Raw genomic sequence first — 18570 nt, 5'->3', positions numbered from 1 at the left:
TACACAATACCATCTATGAGTTTATCAGGGCTCTTTGGATCACTGAAATCAGTCTCAAATTCCTGTGATAATTAGTTTACCAGGTGAGCCCAATTAAAGGAAAACTACTTAAGAATGATGTTCCACATTATTAAGCAAGGCACAGGTTTCAAGGAATTTAGGAAAGAAAAAGGATCTCTCTGCTGCTGAAAAGCATCAAATAGCGCAATGCCTTGGTCAAGAGATGAAAACATTAGATATTTCCCAAAAATTTAAACGTGACCATCGTACTGTTAAGAGATTTGTGGTTGATTCTGAGCACAGACATGTTTGTGCTGATAAAGGCAGAATGAGGAAGGTTTCTGCCAGGCAAGTTCATCGGATTAAGAGAGCGGCTGCTAAAAAGCCATTACAAACCAGCAAACAGATATTTAAAGCTGCTAGTGCCTCTGGAGTCCCATGAACCTCAACGTGTAGGATCCTTCAAAGGCTTGCTGTGGTGCATAAATCTACTATTCGGCCACCCCTAAACTGTGTTCACAAGCAGAAATGGTTGCAGTGGACCCAGACATACATGAAGACTATTTTTCATACAGTCTTTTTAACTGATGAGTGTCGAGCAACCCTGGATGGTCCAGATGGATGGAGTAGTAGATGGTTGGTGGATGGCCACCATGTCCCAACAAGGCTGCAACATCAGCAAGGAGGTGGAGGAGTCATGTTTTGGGCCGGAATCATGGGGAAACAGCTGGTAGGGCTCTTTAAGGTTCCTGAAGGTGTGAAAATGACCTCTGCAAAGTACTGTATATAGAGTTTCTGACTGACAGCTGTCTTCCATGGTATAAGAAGCAGAAATGTGCCTTCAGGAGCAAAATCATTTTCATGCATGACAATGCACCATCTCATGCTGCAAAGAATCCCTCTGAGTCATTGACTGCTATAGGCATAAAAGGAGATAAACTCATGGTGTGGCCACCATCTTCCCCTGACCTCAACCCTATAGAGAACGTTTGGAGTATCATCAAGCAAAAGATCTATGAGGGTGGGAGGCAGTTCACATCAAAACAGCAGCTCTGGGGGCGATTCTGACTTCATGCAAAGAATTACAAGCAGAAACTCTCCAAAAACTCCCAAGTTCAATGGATGCAAGAACTGTGAAGGTGATGTCACAGAAGGGTTCCTATGTTAACATATAACTTGGCCTGTTAGGATGTTTTGGAGTTAAATAGCTTTTTTGTTCAGTGAATGTGACCTCCTAATGCTGCAAATTCCACAAATGAGCATTTTCAGTTCTTTAAAACATATCAAATGTTTAGAAATTCTACTGTGCGTAATAATTTGGAACAGTGCAATTTGAGTTTTTATTCATTTTGGAGATTATACTGTTATCATTGGGAGGTTTCTTCAATAAAATTCTATGTATAATCTAACAGGGGATGACTTTTATTAGACTGACTGTCATTTGTACCGACTATTTAGGAAAATCATAGAAAAATATCATTTGCATAATAATTTGGAACACAGTGTAGTTTGTAGTTGGTTTGTTGCTGGCTGTTTAGATTGTGGTTGCTTGTTGTAGGTGTAGTTTTGTGTCTGAGGTTGTGTGATTTTGGTGGTTTAGTTTCTGGTTGTGGTTTGTGGTTGCTTGTTGTAGGATGTTTTGTGTTTGGGGTTTGATGTTGGCGGTTTAGTTTCTGGTTGTGGTTTGTGGTTGCTGCTTGTAGGTTGTTTTGTGTCTGAGGTTATGTGCTTTTGGTGGTTTAGTTTCTGGTTGTGGTTTGTGGTTGCTTGTTGTAGGATGTTTTATGTTTGGGGTTTGATGCTGGCGGTTTAGTTTCTGGTTGTGGTTTGTGGTTGCTTGTTGTAGGTTGTTTTGTGTTTGGGGTCGTTTGTTGCAGGCTGTTTATTTTCTGGTTGTGGTTGATTGATATTTTGTGGTGTTTGCTGGCTGTTTCTTAATTTTGCTCTGCTGATTATTCATTTTCTTCCCGTGCATTGACAGGAAGGTAGGTGAGAAGTTTTATTAGCTGATCCTGTGCCGTCTCCCTCGCCGGCCGCACGTCGCTGAGAGCTGGTTGTATCTAGCAGACGTTCTGCACAATGCACAAAAGTTCCCGAGCAGAATATTAATCTGCCCCAATCCGTGCAGCGCCCACATATCACGCGCTCGCCTCATCACCATTCCATTGCCGCTGCCCGGGGATTATTTATTAAAATTAAACCCCAATGTTGACACATTAATAATTTATCGCCTTATAACCGTCCGCCGCGCTCCACGCAGGGTGAAATCCTCCCATACACCAACCGTCCTGCCGGCTCCTGATTGGCTGTGGATGTGGCAGAATTTTAAGCCTCTATTTCCAGCTGTCGCTGGTCCGAGTATTGATGCGTTTAATCACTACGTGTGGGAAATAATGGTGGTGTTTGGGGATGAAATACGGCGGATGTGTTCCTACACAGAGAGATACCGGAGAGGGATTGTATTATCACAGCCCGAGGAGCGGCTTGTAAATTGATCAGTGGGGCAACCTGTCAGATCTCTAAAAATATAGATATCCCCCCCCCCCCCTGCGATGTCGGAGGAAGATGAGGAAAGCCGGATGAGGAGAGTTCTGCTCGTGCTTTGGCATTGTTGGTTCTGCTATGTGTTCTCTGGCATTACTGTATGTGGGCATTGTATGGCACTACTACGTGTTTATTGAATGGCACTATAACATAGGCATTGTTGGCGCTACTGTATGGCGCTATTATGTAGTCAGACGAAATGGGCTAAATCCCCGTTCTGCACAGTTGTCGCCCTGCGGCCTCGCGGGCAGGGGCGTCGCCCTGCGGCCTCGTGGGCAGGGGCAGCACCTTGTATAATCGTTGGCAGGGGTGTCGTGCTGCGGCCTCGTGGGCAGGGGCAGCACCTTGTATAATCGTGGGCAGGGGCGTCATCCTGCGGCTTCGTGGGCAGGGGAGTCGTCCTGCGGCCTCGTGGGCAGGGGCAGCACCTTGTATAATCGTGGGCAGGGGCGTCGTGCTGCGGCCTCGTGGTCAGGGGCAGCACCTTGTATAATCGTGGGCAGGGGCGTCGTGCTGCGGCCTCGTGGGCAGGGGCGTCGTGCTGCGGCCTCGTGGGCAGGGGCGTCGTGCTGCGGCCTCGTGGGCAGGGGCGTCGTGCTGCGGCCTCGTGGGCAGGGGCGTCGTGCTGCGGCCTCGTGGGCAGGGGCGTCGTGCTGCGGCCTCGTGGGCAGGGGCGTCGTGCTGCGGCCTCGTGGGCAGGGGCGTCGCCTTGTATAATCGTGGGCAGGGGCGTCGCCCTACGGCCTCGTGGGCAGGGGCAGCACCTTGTATAATCGTGGGCAGGGGCGTCGTGCTGCGGCCTCGTGGGCAGGGGCGTCGTGCTGCGGCCTCGTGGGCAGGGACAGCACCTTGTATAATCGTGGGCAGGGGCGTCGTGGGCAGGGGCGTCGTGCTGCGGCCTCGTGGGCAGGGGCGTCGCCTTGTATAATCGTGGGCAGGGGCATCGCCCTGTGGCCTCGTGGGCAGGGGCAGCACCTTGTATAATCGTGGGCAGGGGCGTCGTCCTGCGGCCTTGTGGGCAGGGGCGTCGTCCTGCGGCCTTGTGGGCAGGGGCGTCGTCCTGCGGCCTTGTGGGCAGGGGCGTCGTCCTGCGGCCTTGTGGGCAGGGGCGTCGTCCTGCGGCCTTGTGGGCAGGGGCGTCGTCCTGCGGCCTTGTGGGCAGGGGCGTCGTCCTGCGGCCTCGTGGGCAGGGGCGTCGTCCTGCGGCCTCGTGGGCAGGGGCGTCGTCCTGCGGCCTCGTGGGCAGGGGCGTCGTCCTGCGGCCTCGTGGGCAGGGGCGTCGTCCTGCGGCCTCGTGGGCAGGGGCGTCGTCCTGCGGCCTTGTGATCAGGGGCGTCGTCCTGCGGCCTTGTGATCAGGGGTATCACCCTGTATAATCGTGATCAGGGGTGGCCTCATCTTCAGGAAGGAGAATCTGTCACATTGTATCGTCTCCACCATTTCATGATGGCATGATTGCTGCCAGTCACATCTCCGGTGCCTCCCTGGAGTATGGCGCCCAGCAGAATCCATGGTGATGGCGGTACAGCTGTCCTCCATAAATACTCGCACGCCCCGTGTTATATTTATGGCATTACAACAGCGGATCATCTGCTCCGCCATCTGCACCTCCAGATCCTACAGCATAGGAAAAAGGAAACCCGCCATATACGATGTGCTGTGGGGCCGCTCGCGCTACATTCCTACATCTTCTGATGTGCTGTTATTTTGCTTTACCGTGTTAAGATCTCTGCTTGCTGTCAAAGGGGTCGTCTAATCTTCTTGTTTACATCCTTGAGCTAAAAAGCCTGCACCGACCCAAGACTTCTCAGAGCTGAGAGTTTGTTACAGTGTGTCCCATGAAACAATCAGCAGCAGAAGTATCATCTCTGTCCTGTTGGTTTGTTACAATGTATCAGAGAAGAATTCAGGCAGATACAATTGTACCAAACCCTCTGTGTCCAGAATGTTGTTTGTTGGCATGCTTGTCTCCATTCACAGCCAGCAAGCAGATGTTTGGTTCAGTGACCTAATATGGAGCACAGCTGAGGGTTTGGTACAATGTACCCAGTTTGTGGAAGTTCACAGGTAGAGTCCTGTTTGCGTCAGGGGGAGGTTTGTGCTGTGTTTGCCATTTTTCAGTATCTCTGCTTGCTTTCGTTGGATTTCTGTTACAGTGTATCAGTGCAGGTAACCTGTATGGGTCTGGAGTGTATAAACCAGGGGTCCTCAAACTTTTTAAACAGGGGGCCAGATTACGATCCCTCGGACCGTTGGAGGGCCGGAATATAGTTTAAAAAAAATTATGAATAAATTCCTGTGCACACTGCACATATCTTATTTAGAAGTAGTAAAACAAAAATAGGAACAAATACAATATTAAAAATGAAGTTAAAGCATCAAACTTACCGATTTTTTGGGTTCTTCGAATATCCTACACTTCGAGTCAATTTTTTCTCTTTCTTGATATCATTGTTTCCTAGGGATTCAAAATTGCTATTAGTAAAATACCAACATATATACAGCGCTACAAAAACAATATACCAGCAATAAAACTGTCCACACAGAGACATACAGACTGCACTGCCCATCAATGCAGCCTGATCAGTGCCCATCAATGCAGCCTGATCAGTACCCAACAATGCAGCCTGATCATTGCCCATCAATGCAGCCTGATCAGTGCCCATCAATGCAGCCTCACCAGTGCCCATATTGGTGGAACTCCACTTTTACCTCAGGCTCAGACTGGTGTGGTGCAAGAATCCCCAATAGGCAGCATTGGTCCCTAAAAGGCAGGTAAATGTACCCAATAGGCAGCATACGTCCCCAATAGGCAGCACAGGTCCCCAAAAGGCAGGTAAATGTCCCCAATAGGCAGCACAGGTCCCCAAAAGGCAGGTAAATGTCCCCAATAGGCAGCACAGGTCCCCAAAAGGCAGGTAAATGTCCCCAATAGGCAGCACAGGTCCCCAAAAGGCAGGTAAATGTCCCCAATAGGCAGGTAAATGTCCCCAATATGCAGCTAGGCAGGTAAATGTCCCCAATAGGCAGCACATGTCCCCAATAGGAAGGTAAATGTCCTCAATAGGCAGGTAAATGTCCCCACTAGGCAGGGAAATATCCCCAATAGGTAGCACAGGTCCCCACTAGGCAGGAAAATGTCCCCACAAGGCAGAAAAATGTCCCCAATAGGTAGCACAGGTCCCCACTAGGCAGGAAAATATCCCCACTAGGCAGGAAAATATCCCCACTAGGCAGGAAAATATCCCCACTAGGCAGGAAAATGTCCCCACTAGGCAGGAAAATGTCCCCACTAGGCAGGAAAATGTCCCCACTAGGCAGGAAAATGCCCCCACTAGGCAGGAAAATGCCCCCACTAGGCAGGAAAATGTCCCCACTAGGCAGGAAAATGTCCCCACTAGGCAGGAAAATGTCCCCACTAGGCAGGAAAATGTCCCCACTAGGCAGGAAAATGTCCCCACTAGGCAGGAAAATGTCCCCACTAGGCAGGAAAATATCCCCAATAGGTAGCGCAGATCCCCACTAGGCAGGAAGATGTCCCCAATAGGTAGCACAGATCCCCACTAGGCAGGAAAATGCCCCCACTAGGCAGGAAAATGCCCCCACTAGGCAGGAAAATGCCCCCACTAGGCAGGAAAATGCCCCCACTAGGCAGGAAAATGTCCCCACTAGGCAGGAAAATGTCCCCACTAGGCAGGAAAATATCCCCAATAGGCAGGAAAATGTCCCCAATAGGTAGCACAGATCCCCACTAGGCAGGAAGATGTCCCCAATAGGTAGCACAGATCCCCACTAGGCAGGAAAATGTCCCCAATAGGTAGCACAGATCCCCACTAGGCAGGAAAATATCCCCAATAGGTAGCACAGATCCCCACTAGGCAGGAAAATGTCCCCAATAGGTAGCACAGATCCCCCACTAGGCAGGAAGATGTCCCCAATAGGTAGCACAGATCCCCACTAGGCAGGAAGATGTCCCCAATAGGTAGCACAGATCCCCACTAGGCAGGAAAATGTCCCCAATAGGTAGCACAGATCCCCACTAGGCAGGAAAATGTCCCCAATAGGTAGCACAGATCCCCACTAGGCAGGAAGATGTCCCCAATAGGTAGCACAGATCCCCACTAGGCAGGAAAATGTCCCCAATAGGTAGCACAGATCCCCACTAGGCAGGAAAATGTCCCCAATAGGTAGCACAGATCCCCACTAGGCAGGAAAATGACCCCAATAGGACCCGGCATTAAAAAAAAAAAAAAAAGTACTCACCTATGTCCCCGTGCTGCTCTGAAGAGGCGCCCGCTCATCTCCGTCTTCTTCCGGCACAGGCCCTGGCGGCGTGACATCATCAGGCGGCGCAGGCGGCGTGATGACAATCACGTCGTCTCTGTGCACTGTGCTGCGGGAGGGCTGCGCAACGCCTTTCCTCGGCGCCTCGTCCCGCCCGCAATTACACGGCCCGCCGGCACTGAACTGCAGTGCAGTTCAAGAGCTCAAAGTCAGCCTGGCGGGGGGGCCGGGTAAAAGTCTTTGGCGGGCCGTAGTTTGAGGACCCCTGGTATAAACCCTCAGCAGCTGGATACATAGGAGATCTGCTTTATTTACCATTCACTGACATCGAGCGGAGATCTGAAAAAAAAAAAGCACTTCGCGATCAATCTATACTAGAAAGTTGCAGAAGTTTGCGTGCTGGTGACGAAGCCGCGATGTGCAGAAGCCGCGATGTGCTGCACCATTCTGAGCTCATCGCCCTACAGCAGAGGTGTCGCTTCACTTGGCGCGGTGTCAGGAGATGTCGGCTCGCTTGTCTGACCGCGGCATCATCAGCTTAACACAAACTACACACTGACTAACAGGAGGCGTCATCCTTCACCGCCATCATCTCCCGGGACTCCGCAAGAAAGTATCAGACGGCGGAATGTCACTGCGACCGGACCGCGACACGAGACGACGCCTGGCGCCCTGTCGCCTCCACACGGCACGACCCGAGCGTCTGCACGGTACAAGGGATGTCACAGGCCTGAATGTCTGGGGAGACGCTGCCACACCGCCAGAGGGTGTCCATACTATACAGCGCCTGCTGGAATAACCCGGGCATCTCATGTATATAATTATATAGGTACAGCTGGTATAACCTGGGCATCTCCTGTATATTATTATATATGTACAGCTTGTATAACCTGGGCATCTGCTGTATATAATTATATATGTACAGCTGGTATAACCTGGGTATCTTCTGTATATAATGATATATGTATAGCTAGTATAACCTGGACATCTCCTGTGTGTAATGATATACAGTATGTACAGCCGGTATAACCCAGGCATCTCCTGTGTGTAATGATATATGTACAGCTGGTATAACCTGGGCATCTCCTGTATATAAATATATATGTACAGCTGGTATAACCTGGGCATCTCCTGTGTATAATATACAGCTGGTATAACCTGGGCATCTCCTATATGTAATGATATATGTACAGCCGGTGTAACCTGGGCATCTCCTGTACATAATTATATATGTACAGCCGGTGTAACCTGGGCATCACCTGTATGTAATGATATACAGTATGTACAGCTGGTATAACCTGGGCATCTCCTGTATAGAATCATAGAATCGTAGAGTTGGAAGGGACCTCCTGGGCCATCTGGTCCAACACCCTGCTCAAAGCAGGATTCGCAAAATAATCCCAGTCATATGCCTGTCCAGCCTCTGTTTGAAGACTTCCATTGAAGGAGAACTCACCACTTCTCGTGGCAGCCTGTTCCACTCATTAATCACTCTGTCAAAAAGTTTTTTCTAATATCTAATCTGTGTCTCCTCCCATTCAGTTTCATCCCATTGCTTCTAGTCTTACCTTGTGCAAATGAGAATAAAGTTGATCCTTCTACAATGTGACAGCCCTTGAGATATTTGTAGACCGCTATTAAGTCTCCTCTCAGTCTTCTCTTCTGCAAGCTATACATTCCCAAATCCTGCAACCATTCCTCATAAGACAGGGTTTGCAGACCGGTCACTATTCTGGTCGCTCTTTTCTGAACTTGCTCCAGTTTGTTGATGTCTTCTTTTTTTTTTTTTTTTTTTTAAATGTAGTGCCCAAAACTGGAAACAGTATTCCAGATGAGGTCTGACCAAAGAGGAGTAGAAGGCAATAATGACTTCACGTGATGAAGACTGTATGCTTCTGTTAATACATCCTAGAATTGCATTTGCCTTTTTTGCTGCTGCATCACACTGTTGACTCATATTCAGTCTGTGATCTATTAGTACACCCAAGTCTTTTTCACATGTGCTGTTGCTTAGCCCTATTCCTCCCATTCTGTATATGCTTTTTTCATTTTTATTGCCCAGATGTAGTACTTTGCATTTTTCCCTGTTAAAAACCATTCTGTTAGTTGCTGCCCACTTCTCCAGTTTATTTATATCTTTTTGAATCCTCTCTCTCTCTTCTCTAGTATTAGCTATCCCTCCTAGCTTTGTGTCATCAGCAAATTTAATCAGTTTACCCTCAATTCCTTCATCTAAATCGTTGATAAAGATGTTGAACAATACAGGGCCCAGGACAGAGCCCTGTGGTACCCCACTTGACACATTCTTCCAACTGGATGTGCAGCCATTTACGACCACTCTTTGGGTCCGATCACTAAGCCAGTTATGAATCCACCTAACAGTTGCCTTGTCCATTCCATACTTAGTCATTTTTTCAATAAGGATTGTATGAGATACTTTGTCAAATGCTTTGCTGAAGTCAAGATATACTATATCTACAGCATTTCCTTGATCCACCCAATCAGTGATTCCGTCATAGAAGGAAATTAAGTTAGTCTGACATGACTTATTAGTTAGAAACCCATGCTGACTCTGTTTAATCACTTCATTCTTATCCAGGTACTGACATACATACATGTTGTTTAATAATTTGTTCAAAGATCTTTCCTGGTATAGAAGTCAGACTCACCGGCCTATAGTTGCCTGGGTCCACCTTCTTCCCCTTTTTGAAGATAGGAACAACATTTGCTCTTCTCCAGTCTTCTGGGACTTCTCCTGTTCTCCAAGAATTTTCAAAGATTATGGAGAGGGGTTCAAAAATTTCTTCTGCTATCTCCTTCAGTACTCTGGGGTGTAATTCATCTGGACCTGGAGACTTGAATTCATTTAGGTTAGCTAAGTGTTTCCTCACTATCTTTCTGTTTATAGATATCCTGGATTCTTCTATTCCCTTAATAGGACAGTGAAGAACAGTTGATGTTACATTTCCTTTCTGAGAGAAAACAGATGCAAAATAGGAGTTTAAAAGTTCAGCCTTCTCAACATCCTGTCTTACCATTTCATCATTTTCATCCTGTAAAAATCCTATAGCATCTTTGACTTTTCTTTTACTTTTGACATATCCCCCAAATCCTTTATTATTGCTTTTGACGTCTCTTGCAAGCCTCAATTCATTGTCAGCTTTAGATAATCTGATTTGTGCCCTGCAGGTTCTGCAGACAGCATTATATTCTTCTTTAGATATGCCTCCCTCTTTCCATTTAATAAATATTTCTTTCTTCCTTTTTAGCATGTGCTTAAGTTCTGTGTTCATCCATCCTGGTTTCCTTAAATGTTTCTTATTCTTCCCTCTTTTCGGAATTGTTAACAATTGTGCCTTGAGAATTTCATTTTTCAAGATTTCCCATCCTTCCTGGACATTTTTGTCTTTAAGGATATCCAGCCATTGGATCCCTCCAATTCTCTTTCTGAATCCCTTAAAATCTGCCTTTCTGAAATGTAACCTTGACGTCTGAGTCGTCACAGGTCTTCCTCCTCTAGTTATCCAAAATTCTAAAATAGCATGGTCGCTACCTCCTAGGGTCCCAGCCACTGTTACCTCCTCAACCATTTCCTCCCTGTTTACAAGGATTAGATCCAAGGTAGCAGTTCCCCTTGTTTTCTCCCCTACCTTTTGGAAGATTAAGTTGTCAGCAAGAGAGGATAAGAATTTCCTTGACCTGTTAGTTTTGCCTGAGAGAGACTCCCAACAAATGTCTGGATAGTTGAAATCTCCCATGACAACTATGTCATATTTTTTGGAGAACTTGGCCATTTGATGCATGAAGAGTTCATCCATATCTGCAGCTTGCACAGGCGGCCTGTAGTAAATGCCTACAATGGTGTCCTTTCCATTGTTCTGTCCTTGTATTCTTACAATATAATGATATATGTACAGCTGGAATAACCTGGGCATCTCCTGTATGTAATGATATATGTACAGCTGGAATAACCCGGGCATCTCCTGTTTATAATTATAAATTATTTATTTCTATAGCACCATTGATTCCATGGTGCTGTACATGAGAAGGGGTTACATACAAATTACAGATATCACTTACAGTAAACAAACTTACAATGACAGACTGATACAGAGGGGAGAGGACCCTGCCCTTTCTGGCTTACATGCTACAGGATGGTAGGGAAGGAGACAGTAGGTTGGTGGGTTGCAGCAGTTCCGGTGTTGGTTGAGGTGATATCACCGGTAGTGGTGAGAGAGGAGGTAGCGGGGTCATTGCAGGCTGTAAGCTTTCCTGAAGAGGTGGGTTTTCAGGTTCCGTCTGAAGGATCCAAATGTGGTTGATAGTCGGACTTGTTGGGGCAAAGAATTCCAGAGGATAGGGGCTATTCGGGAGAAGTCTTGGAGGTGGTTGGGTGAGGAGCGACTAAGTGTGGAGGAGAGAAGGAGGTCTTGGGAGGACCGGAGATTACGTGAGGGAAGGTATCGGGAGATTAGTTCAGAGACATATGGGGGAGACAGGTTATAGATGGCCTTGTAGGTCAGTATTAGTAATTTGAACTGGATACGCTGAGGGAATGGGAGCCAGTGAAGAGATTTGCAGAGGGGAGAAGCGGAGGAGTAGCGAGGAGAGAGATGAATTAGTCGGGCGGCAGAGTTAAGGATGGACTGGAGAGGTGTGAGGGTGTTAGCAGGGAGACCACAGAAAAGGATGTTGCAGTAGTCGAGGCGGGAGAAGATGAGGGCATGCACAAGCATTTTAGTAGATTGAGCGTTGAGGAAAGGACGGATTCTGGAAATATTTTTGAGCTGGAGGCGGAGAGAGCTTGGATGTGCGGTTTGAAGGACAGGGCAGAGTCAAAGGTTACTCTGAGGCAGCGGACTTCTGGTTCTGGGGAAAGTGTGATGTCATTAATTGTTATAGCTAGGTCGGGTAAGGAAGATCTGTGAGATGGAGGAAAGATGATGAGTTCAGATTTGTCCACATTGAGCTTGAGGAAGCGAGAGGAGAAGGAGGATATGTCTGATAGACACTCTGGGATTCTGGACAGCAGAGAGGTGATGTCTGGGACAGAGAGGTAGATCTGAGTGTCATCAGCATAAAGGTGGTAGTGGAATCCGTGGGACTTTGAGTTGCCGCAGACGAAGTGTATAGATTTAGAAGAGTAGGGGTCCTAAAACAGAGCCTTGGGGGACTCCAACAGAGAGAGGGTGGGAAGAGGAGGTGGTGTGGGAGTGGGAGATGCTGAATGTGCGGTTGGAAAGGTATGAGGAGATTCAGGATAGGGCAAGACCTTTGATGCCAAAGGAGGAGAGCATCTGTAGTAGGAGGCAGTGGTCAACTGTGTCGAATGCAGAGCACAGGTCTAGAAGCAGGAGTATAGAGTATTGTCCATTTGATTTGGCTGTAAGTAGGTCGTTAGCAATTTTGGTCAGGGCTGTCTCAGTGGAGTGATGGGGCGGAATCCAGATTATAGCTTGTCAAAGAGCAAGTTAGATGATAGGTCGGAGGAAAGTTCAACGTGGACATGCTGCTCCAGGAGTTTGCAAGCGAATGGGAGGAGAGATATTGGGGGCGATAGCTGGACATAGCAGTTGGGTCGAGGGTTAGCTTTTTAAGGATAGGCGTGATTGTGGCATGTTAGAAAGCAGAAGGGAAGGTACCGGACGTTAGTGATAAGTTGAAGAGGTGGGTTAGGGATGAGATTAGAGTGGTGGTGAGGTTGGAGAGGAGGTGGGATGGGGTCAAGTGCACATGTTGTGAGGTGCGATTTGGAGAAGAGACGATTAAGCTCCCCTTAAGTGATGTTGGAGAGTGAGGTTATGGGGTTTGGGCATTGGTCTGGTATACAAAGAGGTTGTGGTTGAGTGATGAAGACTTGCCTTGTTTGGTCAATCTTGTTTTTGAAGTGTGTGGCAAAGACCTCGGCAGAGGTGAGGGAGTTTGGAGGAGGCAGTGGTGGGTGGAGGAGGGAGTTGAAAGTTTTGAATAACTGTTTGGGGTTGTAAGTTCAGGAAGATATGAGGGTTGTGAAGTAGGCCTGTTTAGCAGAGGTGAGGGCAGATTTGAAATCGAGTGTTGCCTGTTTGAATGTGGTGAAGTCATCTTGCGAATTTGTTTTCTTCCAGCGCCACTCTGCAACCCTGGACACTTGCCGGAGCTTTTTAGTGGTGTTATTGTGCCAGGGTTGTCGGTTTATACGTCACATTCTGCCATCAACGAGAGGGGCAACTGCGTCAATAGCTGATGCAAGAGGAGCGTGGCATTGTAGAAAGCAGTGGCACTGTCTGTGTCATGGAGTGAGGATATGGATGCCAGTGGTAGAATAGAGTCAGAGAGCACGTGGGTGTCTAGGTGTGCAAGGTTTCTGCATGGGTGCGTGTGTTACTGGACATGGGTGCCAGGTGAGGAGGACAGAGATGAGAAAGTGAGTAGATGGTGGTCAGAGGGAGAGGGGAGGTGGTGAAGTTAGAAAGAGAGCAGAGACGGGTGAAGACCAGGTCTAATGTGTGTCCGTCTGTGTGGGTGGCTGAGGAGGACCACTGAGTAAGTCCAAAGGATGACGTAAGGGACAGGAGTTTGGAGGCTGCTGACTGAAGGGTATCAGTGGGGATGTTGAAGTCACCCATGATAGTGGGGGGTGTCAGTTGAAAGAAAATGAAGAAGCCAGGTAGAGAATTGGTCAATGAAGGCAGTGGTCGGGCCTGGAGGTCGGTATATGACGGCCACTTGGAGGTTGGAGGGAGAGTAGATGCGGACAGAGTGGGCTTCGAAAGAGGGGAGGATTAGGGAGGGAAGAGGTGGGATTGGGTTGAAGGTGCAGTTGAAAGAAAGGAGAAGACCCACTCCTCTACCGTGTCTGTTGCCAGGGCGAGGAGTGTGGGTAAAGTGGAGGCCGCCGTAACACAGCGCAGCAGGGGAGGCCATGTCAGCCATGTTTCTGTGAGGCCGAGGAAGGCAAGATTGTGAGAGAGAAAGAGGTCATGAATCACATGGAGCTTATTGCAGATGGGGTCGGCATTCCAAAGTGCACCCGGGAGAGGGAGCAGGGGGTTGGGTGTCAATGGCACAAGTTTTAAGTTGGAAAGATTACGGTAGTTCTTAATAGATAGGGAGCGGTAGGAAGGGGAAGTAATGGGGGGTATGAGCTGTGGGGGTCCAGGATTGGGAGATATGTCGCCAGCAGTGAGGAGAAGCAGAGAAAGGGAGAGCAGATGGGAGAAGGAGAGTGGGCAGCTTGTTTTATGTTTCATTTGGACAGATTTGAGGTTGAGGAGCAGTTCAGCAGAGGAGGTCAGGTGGGGAGGGAAGTGGAGATGATTATTTGGTTAGAGGGTGCTGGGGTTTGGGGATAACGGAGAGTGAGGACTAAAGGAGTAAACACTGTAAGGGCATATGTAAACATGGTGAAGAAATAAGATAGCTTTTCTTTTAACCTAAGTCCAATTAATAAGGGCTTACTCAGCAGACATACCCAAAAGAGACAGGTATATAGTGTGGGGTCCTGACTCCTGCTGAGACTAACTGCCGTAGTAATAACTGCATCTTCACAATACATTTGCTGCAGCGATACTTATGCTGCAGGGAGACATGTGCCTGACCCGCACACGTGCCCCCCTAGGCGGCATCTGAGTATCTAAGACTAAGTAGAGGATAAGGCGAGAGGGATTGTGGGAACTGATTTGGAATAAATTACCAATTTCCTAGCACACCAGGGGATGTTAGACAATCAAAGGCACAGGGCCTGGCTACATCCATATGCTAGTAAGGGTACCCGTTACACTTAGCGATGCACTAGTGATCCCGACAACGATATGGATCGCTGGTGCATCGCTAAGTGGTCGCTAGTGAGCTGCCACACAGGCAGATCTCACCAGCAACATAGCAGGGATCGGGGGTCGCTACTTACCTGTCAGACGAGGCGATCCTGACGTCCTCCTGCCCGCGACCATGCGTCGCTTGTCGGCGCCACAGGAAGCGCCCGACGTGAAATGGTCCAGGACCTTCTCACGTGATCAGCGATAACCAGTTGGAGAGCCGGTCGCAGGTAAGTATCACATGTAGCGATATCGCTAGCAATATTGCTGCTACGTCACAAAACCAGTGACATTACAGCGATATTGCTAGCGATATTGCTAGCGATATCGCTATGTGTAACGGCCCTTAACACCTTACACCTGATAACATCTCTGCTAGCCCCAACATGGCTATACAGCAGTAAGTATTGACTTCAATGCAACAAATTAATTTAGCAAACATTCAGTAGGCACTGTTATATACCATTAAATGAAAAGTTGCACTAGATGACAGCAAACAGGGATTGTAGCAGGAGCAGAGATTGTACCATTAAATGAAAGGTTGCACTAGATGACAGCAAACAGGGATTGTAGCAGGAGCAGAGATTGTTGTACCTGTGTGAAGAGAGGAGAGGAACTTGATGTTAATTATCGGCCGTAGTAATAACTGCATCTTCACGATACTTTTGCTGCAGTGATACTTATGCTGCAGGGAGACAGATAAATGAACAGCTGCTATAACCTGGGCATCTCCTGTATGTAATGATCTATGTACAGCTGGTATAACCTGGGCATCTCCTGTATATAATTATACATATACAGCTGGTATAACCTGGGCATCTCCTGTATATAATGATATATGAAGAACCAAACCAATATTACCCAGGTCAGTAAGCTACAGAAAATACCGGACAAATAGTTATTCCAATAAAATGCCTTTATTGAATCAAAACTTTCAAACAGATGTATAATACTAAAAACATGTGCCCTTATTAGGAAAATGCGTAAAATGTGAGAAATTTTTTCAAAAAAATTATGTATGTGTGTGTATACATATATATATAATAACAAGCAGCGGACCAAAACAAGGGAAAAATGTAGTAGATTATGATCACATAAAAAGTAGAATAGAATTATGATCATATAAAAGGCCTCTCTTCATATTATTTTTTTTTTTTTTTTTTTTATTTACAATAAATCCTAAAAAAAAAAAATTCAGTGCCTACAAAACCAGAGGACTATACTTGTATGTACAGTATATAACTGTGCAATAATGAAAAGGGAGGGGGGAATGTTATATATCAAGAGTAGTGAAGAACACCAAATAAATAGTAAAAAGTGAATACACAGTAAGTGTAAAACAATTAAGGTGCAAAATATGGAGAAGTGTAAAGCAGCACATAAAGTGCAAGGAGTGACAAAAAAATGACAATATTGAATCAATAGAGAAAAGGGGGGCCTGTCCGCCGATCCTAATACAGCGTACACCCCGACGCGCGTTTCAGAATTAGTTCGTCAGTGGGTGATGATGATACATGTACAGCTGGTATAACCTGGGTATCTCCTGTATATAATGATACAGGTACAGCCAGTTTTGTCTCCTGTGCTTTGCACGTTGCAGGGTGAGGGCTCCTGACTGTTAGGCTTTTATCCGTCGCCTTATTAACACTCGCTTTCTCGGTTCCTTGCAGCTCAGTCGGTTTGGCTAAAGCCGCTCTAGAAGCCATCGATGGATTCAACCTCTTTGGAAACCAGGTAACGCTGCGTCCTACTGATTTTTCGATGTTAAAACCTTCCCGCAGGTGACTGTGCCAACACCTCACCTGTAGTCGGCAGCCGCAGCTTTACTCCCTCCTAGCCAGAGAACATTCCCAAAGTTCTCGTCTGTTCATCCGGAGCCACCTGGTTCATGACTGGCGTATAATAGAACTATGGCAGTGAGAGCGCAGTGCGGGTTTACACCTATAGGGTGTTATATGTGCCAGGAATCGCGTGGTGATTTCACAGCTGCCACTCGGGCCCTTTGAACCCCGGCGTCTGCGCTTTCGTTAAGTCGGGGAATTGAAATTTTGGCTTTGAAACCATCCCAGCACATAACATTCAGTGCGCCGCGCTCTCACGAGGGGAAGTTGAGGGGACGCAGCCTATTCTGTGATGATTGATGTATTCAAATCTGCAAAGAAGAAAAGGTCTTTTATTTTTTTTTTTTACTGCGGCACAGCACGACTCCGAGATAGAAAGTCGCTCGTTAATACAGAAGCTGAATACCGCCGACCATTCATGAGCAGCCGCTGCCGTGCCTCATCCTGGGTCATCAGGGATAAAGAGTATTTCTATGTATGAGATCCGATAACTCCCGATAAAGGAACCTCGGAGAACTGCGCCAGAAACAAGCCAATGCTTCCGCGCAGGAATGTGACCCCGGATCTGTGGAGAGGTCGCACGTCACCCACTCTGCTCTCTGCCTCGTGCAGATGTGGGAGAATGGTGGCGGGATGAAGGCATTAGGTGTATACAGAAGACCGGGGAGGCCAGTTAAGGGTTGATAGTGACTGTCCCCTATAAAGAAAAGCCCCAGCAGATGCCTGGAGTGTTGCTCTACACCTCGCCCCATTAGAAGTGTGTGTTTGTTTTTTATTATTTTAGACCCTTCCCTAAATAAATACTAAGAAACTGGATCACGTCTATCAGGGATCATCGTTATATAGACCGTTCCTAAATGTGATGTGGGTGCTGGAGAGCCACAGGTTTATTGCACAGAAAAGGTTCGAGGCTGCGCACCGTGCGGCAGAGGCATGTCACAGGCGGGGTTCCCCGTGCGGCAGAGGCGTGTCACAGCAGGGTTCCCCGTGCGGCAGAGGCATGTCACAGGCGGGGTTCACCGTGCGGCAGAGGCATGTCGCAGGCGGGGTTCGCCGTGCGGCATCGGCGTGTGGCAGGCGGCGTTTGCCGTGCGGCATCGGTGTGTAGCAGGCAGCGTTTGCAGTGCGGCATCGGCGTGTCGCAAGCGGCGTTTGTCGTGCGGCATCGGCGTGTCGCAGGCGGCGTTTGCCTTGCGGCATCAGCGTGTCGCAGGCATGGTGTAAATTACGTCCGCGGTGCAGATGGTTGGAAATGGCTTTACACCATTTACTAGATTCATTGACCTTGACGGAGTACACAGGGCTGAGAAAATGTGCCGCTATCACCTGGGCATCGCTTCTAGTCTAGACAGGGCGCCACATCTGCTGTGCTGCGCAGAGCCTGCGCTCTCCTCATTGACAGTCGTGACATTACACCGACCTAACAGCTCGGTCTGCGGCCGTCCATGCCTCGTTAGCATCTCTCACTTGTTATCTTGTCGGCAGAAATCTATCGAATCTCCTGCATCGATCCCTGCGACGGCCGCAGGCGATCACCGATTGACGTCTGCTAATTGACTCCTGCGCCGACCTCGCGTCTCATGGATTCTCCCTTCCTCCCGTCTGCAGGGCTGCTCCTGGTCCGTCATATTCGTGGATCTGGACGCACATAACCGGAACAGACAGACGCTGTGCTCCCTGCTGCCCAGAGAGTCGCGCTCCCATGTAAGCGCTCGCGATGGAGGTTAATTACATTACGTGGCGGCAAATTAATCACATCACCCTGTGCTTCATTATGTAGCTGATGCATCCGAGATCCGCAGGTTCCCGGCAAATAAAAAAGTCCGGCAACTTGCTAATATCCTGTCATTTCCAAGACTCCTGCTTGCTGCCAGTGAATAGGAACACTCATGATTAATTGCAGAAGTGAAATAGCCGACCTTGACCCAATACTTCTCACCGTTGGGTTTTTGTTACAATTGTATCCAGTCTGCACCATAAACAGTTCTGTTCTACATTTATCCTGCACTGATACATTGTAACAAACTGTCCAGACCGGAGATAACGCTGTGCTGCAGCTCAGAGGATTGTGCAGACTGGATACAATTGTGCCAACCCCTCAGCTG

General features: G+C 48.0%; 1 protein-coding gene across 3 annotated transcripts in view; it reads left to right on the top strand.

Moving 5' to 3' along the window:
• PHKB (phosphorylase kinase regulatory subunit beta) overlaps positions 1-18570 on the top strand; it is a 116580-nt gene that overhangs the window by 60701 nt on the left and 37309 nt on the right. For all 3 annotated transcript variants that reach the window (XM_073554990.1, XM_073554991.1, XM_073554992.1), the window contains 2 exons: positions 16295-16358; positions 18074-18169. In XM_073554990.1, the coding sequence (XP_073411091.1) occupies positions 16295-16358; positions 18074-18169 (160 nt within the window). The remainder of the gene's footprint in view (positions 1-16294; positions 16359-18073; positions 18170-18570) is intronic.

The sequence above is a fragment of the Dendrobates tinctorius genome, unplaced genomic scaffold, assembly GCF_039654945.1.
Source record: "Dendrobates tinctorius isolate UK_male_01 unplaced genomic scaffold, ASM3965494v1 ptg000214l, whole genome shotgun sequence".
NCBI classification, from domain to species: Eukaryota; Metazoa; Chordata; class Amphibia; order Anura; family Dendrobatidae; genus Dendrobates; species Dendrobates tinctorius.
This window is presented reverse-complemented; position numbering and strand designations above follow the sequence as displayed.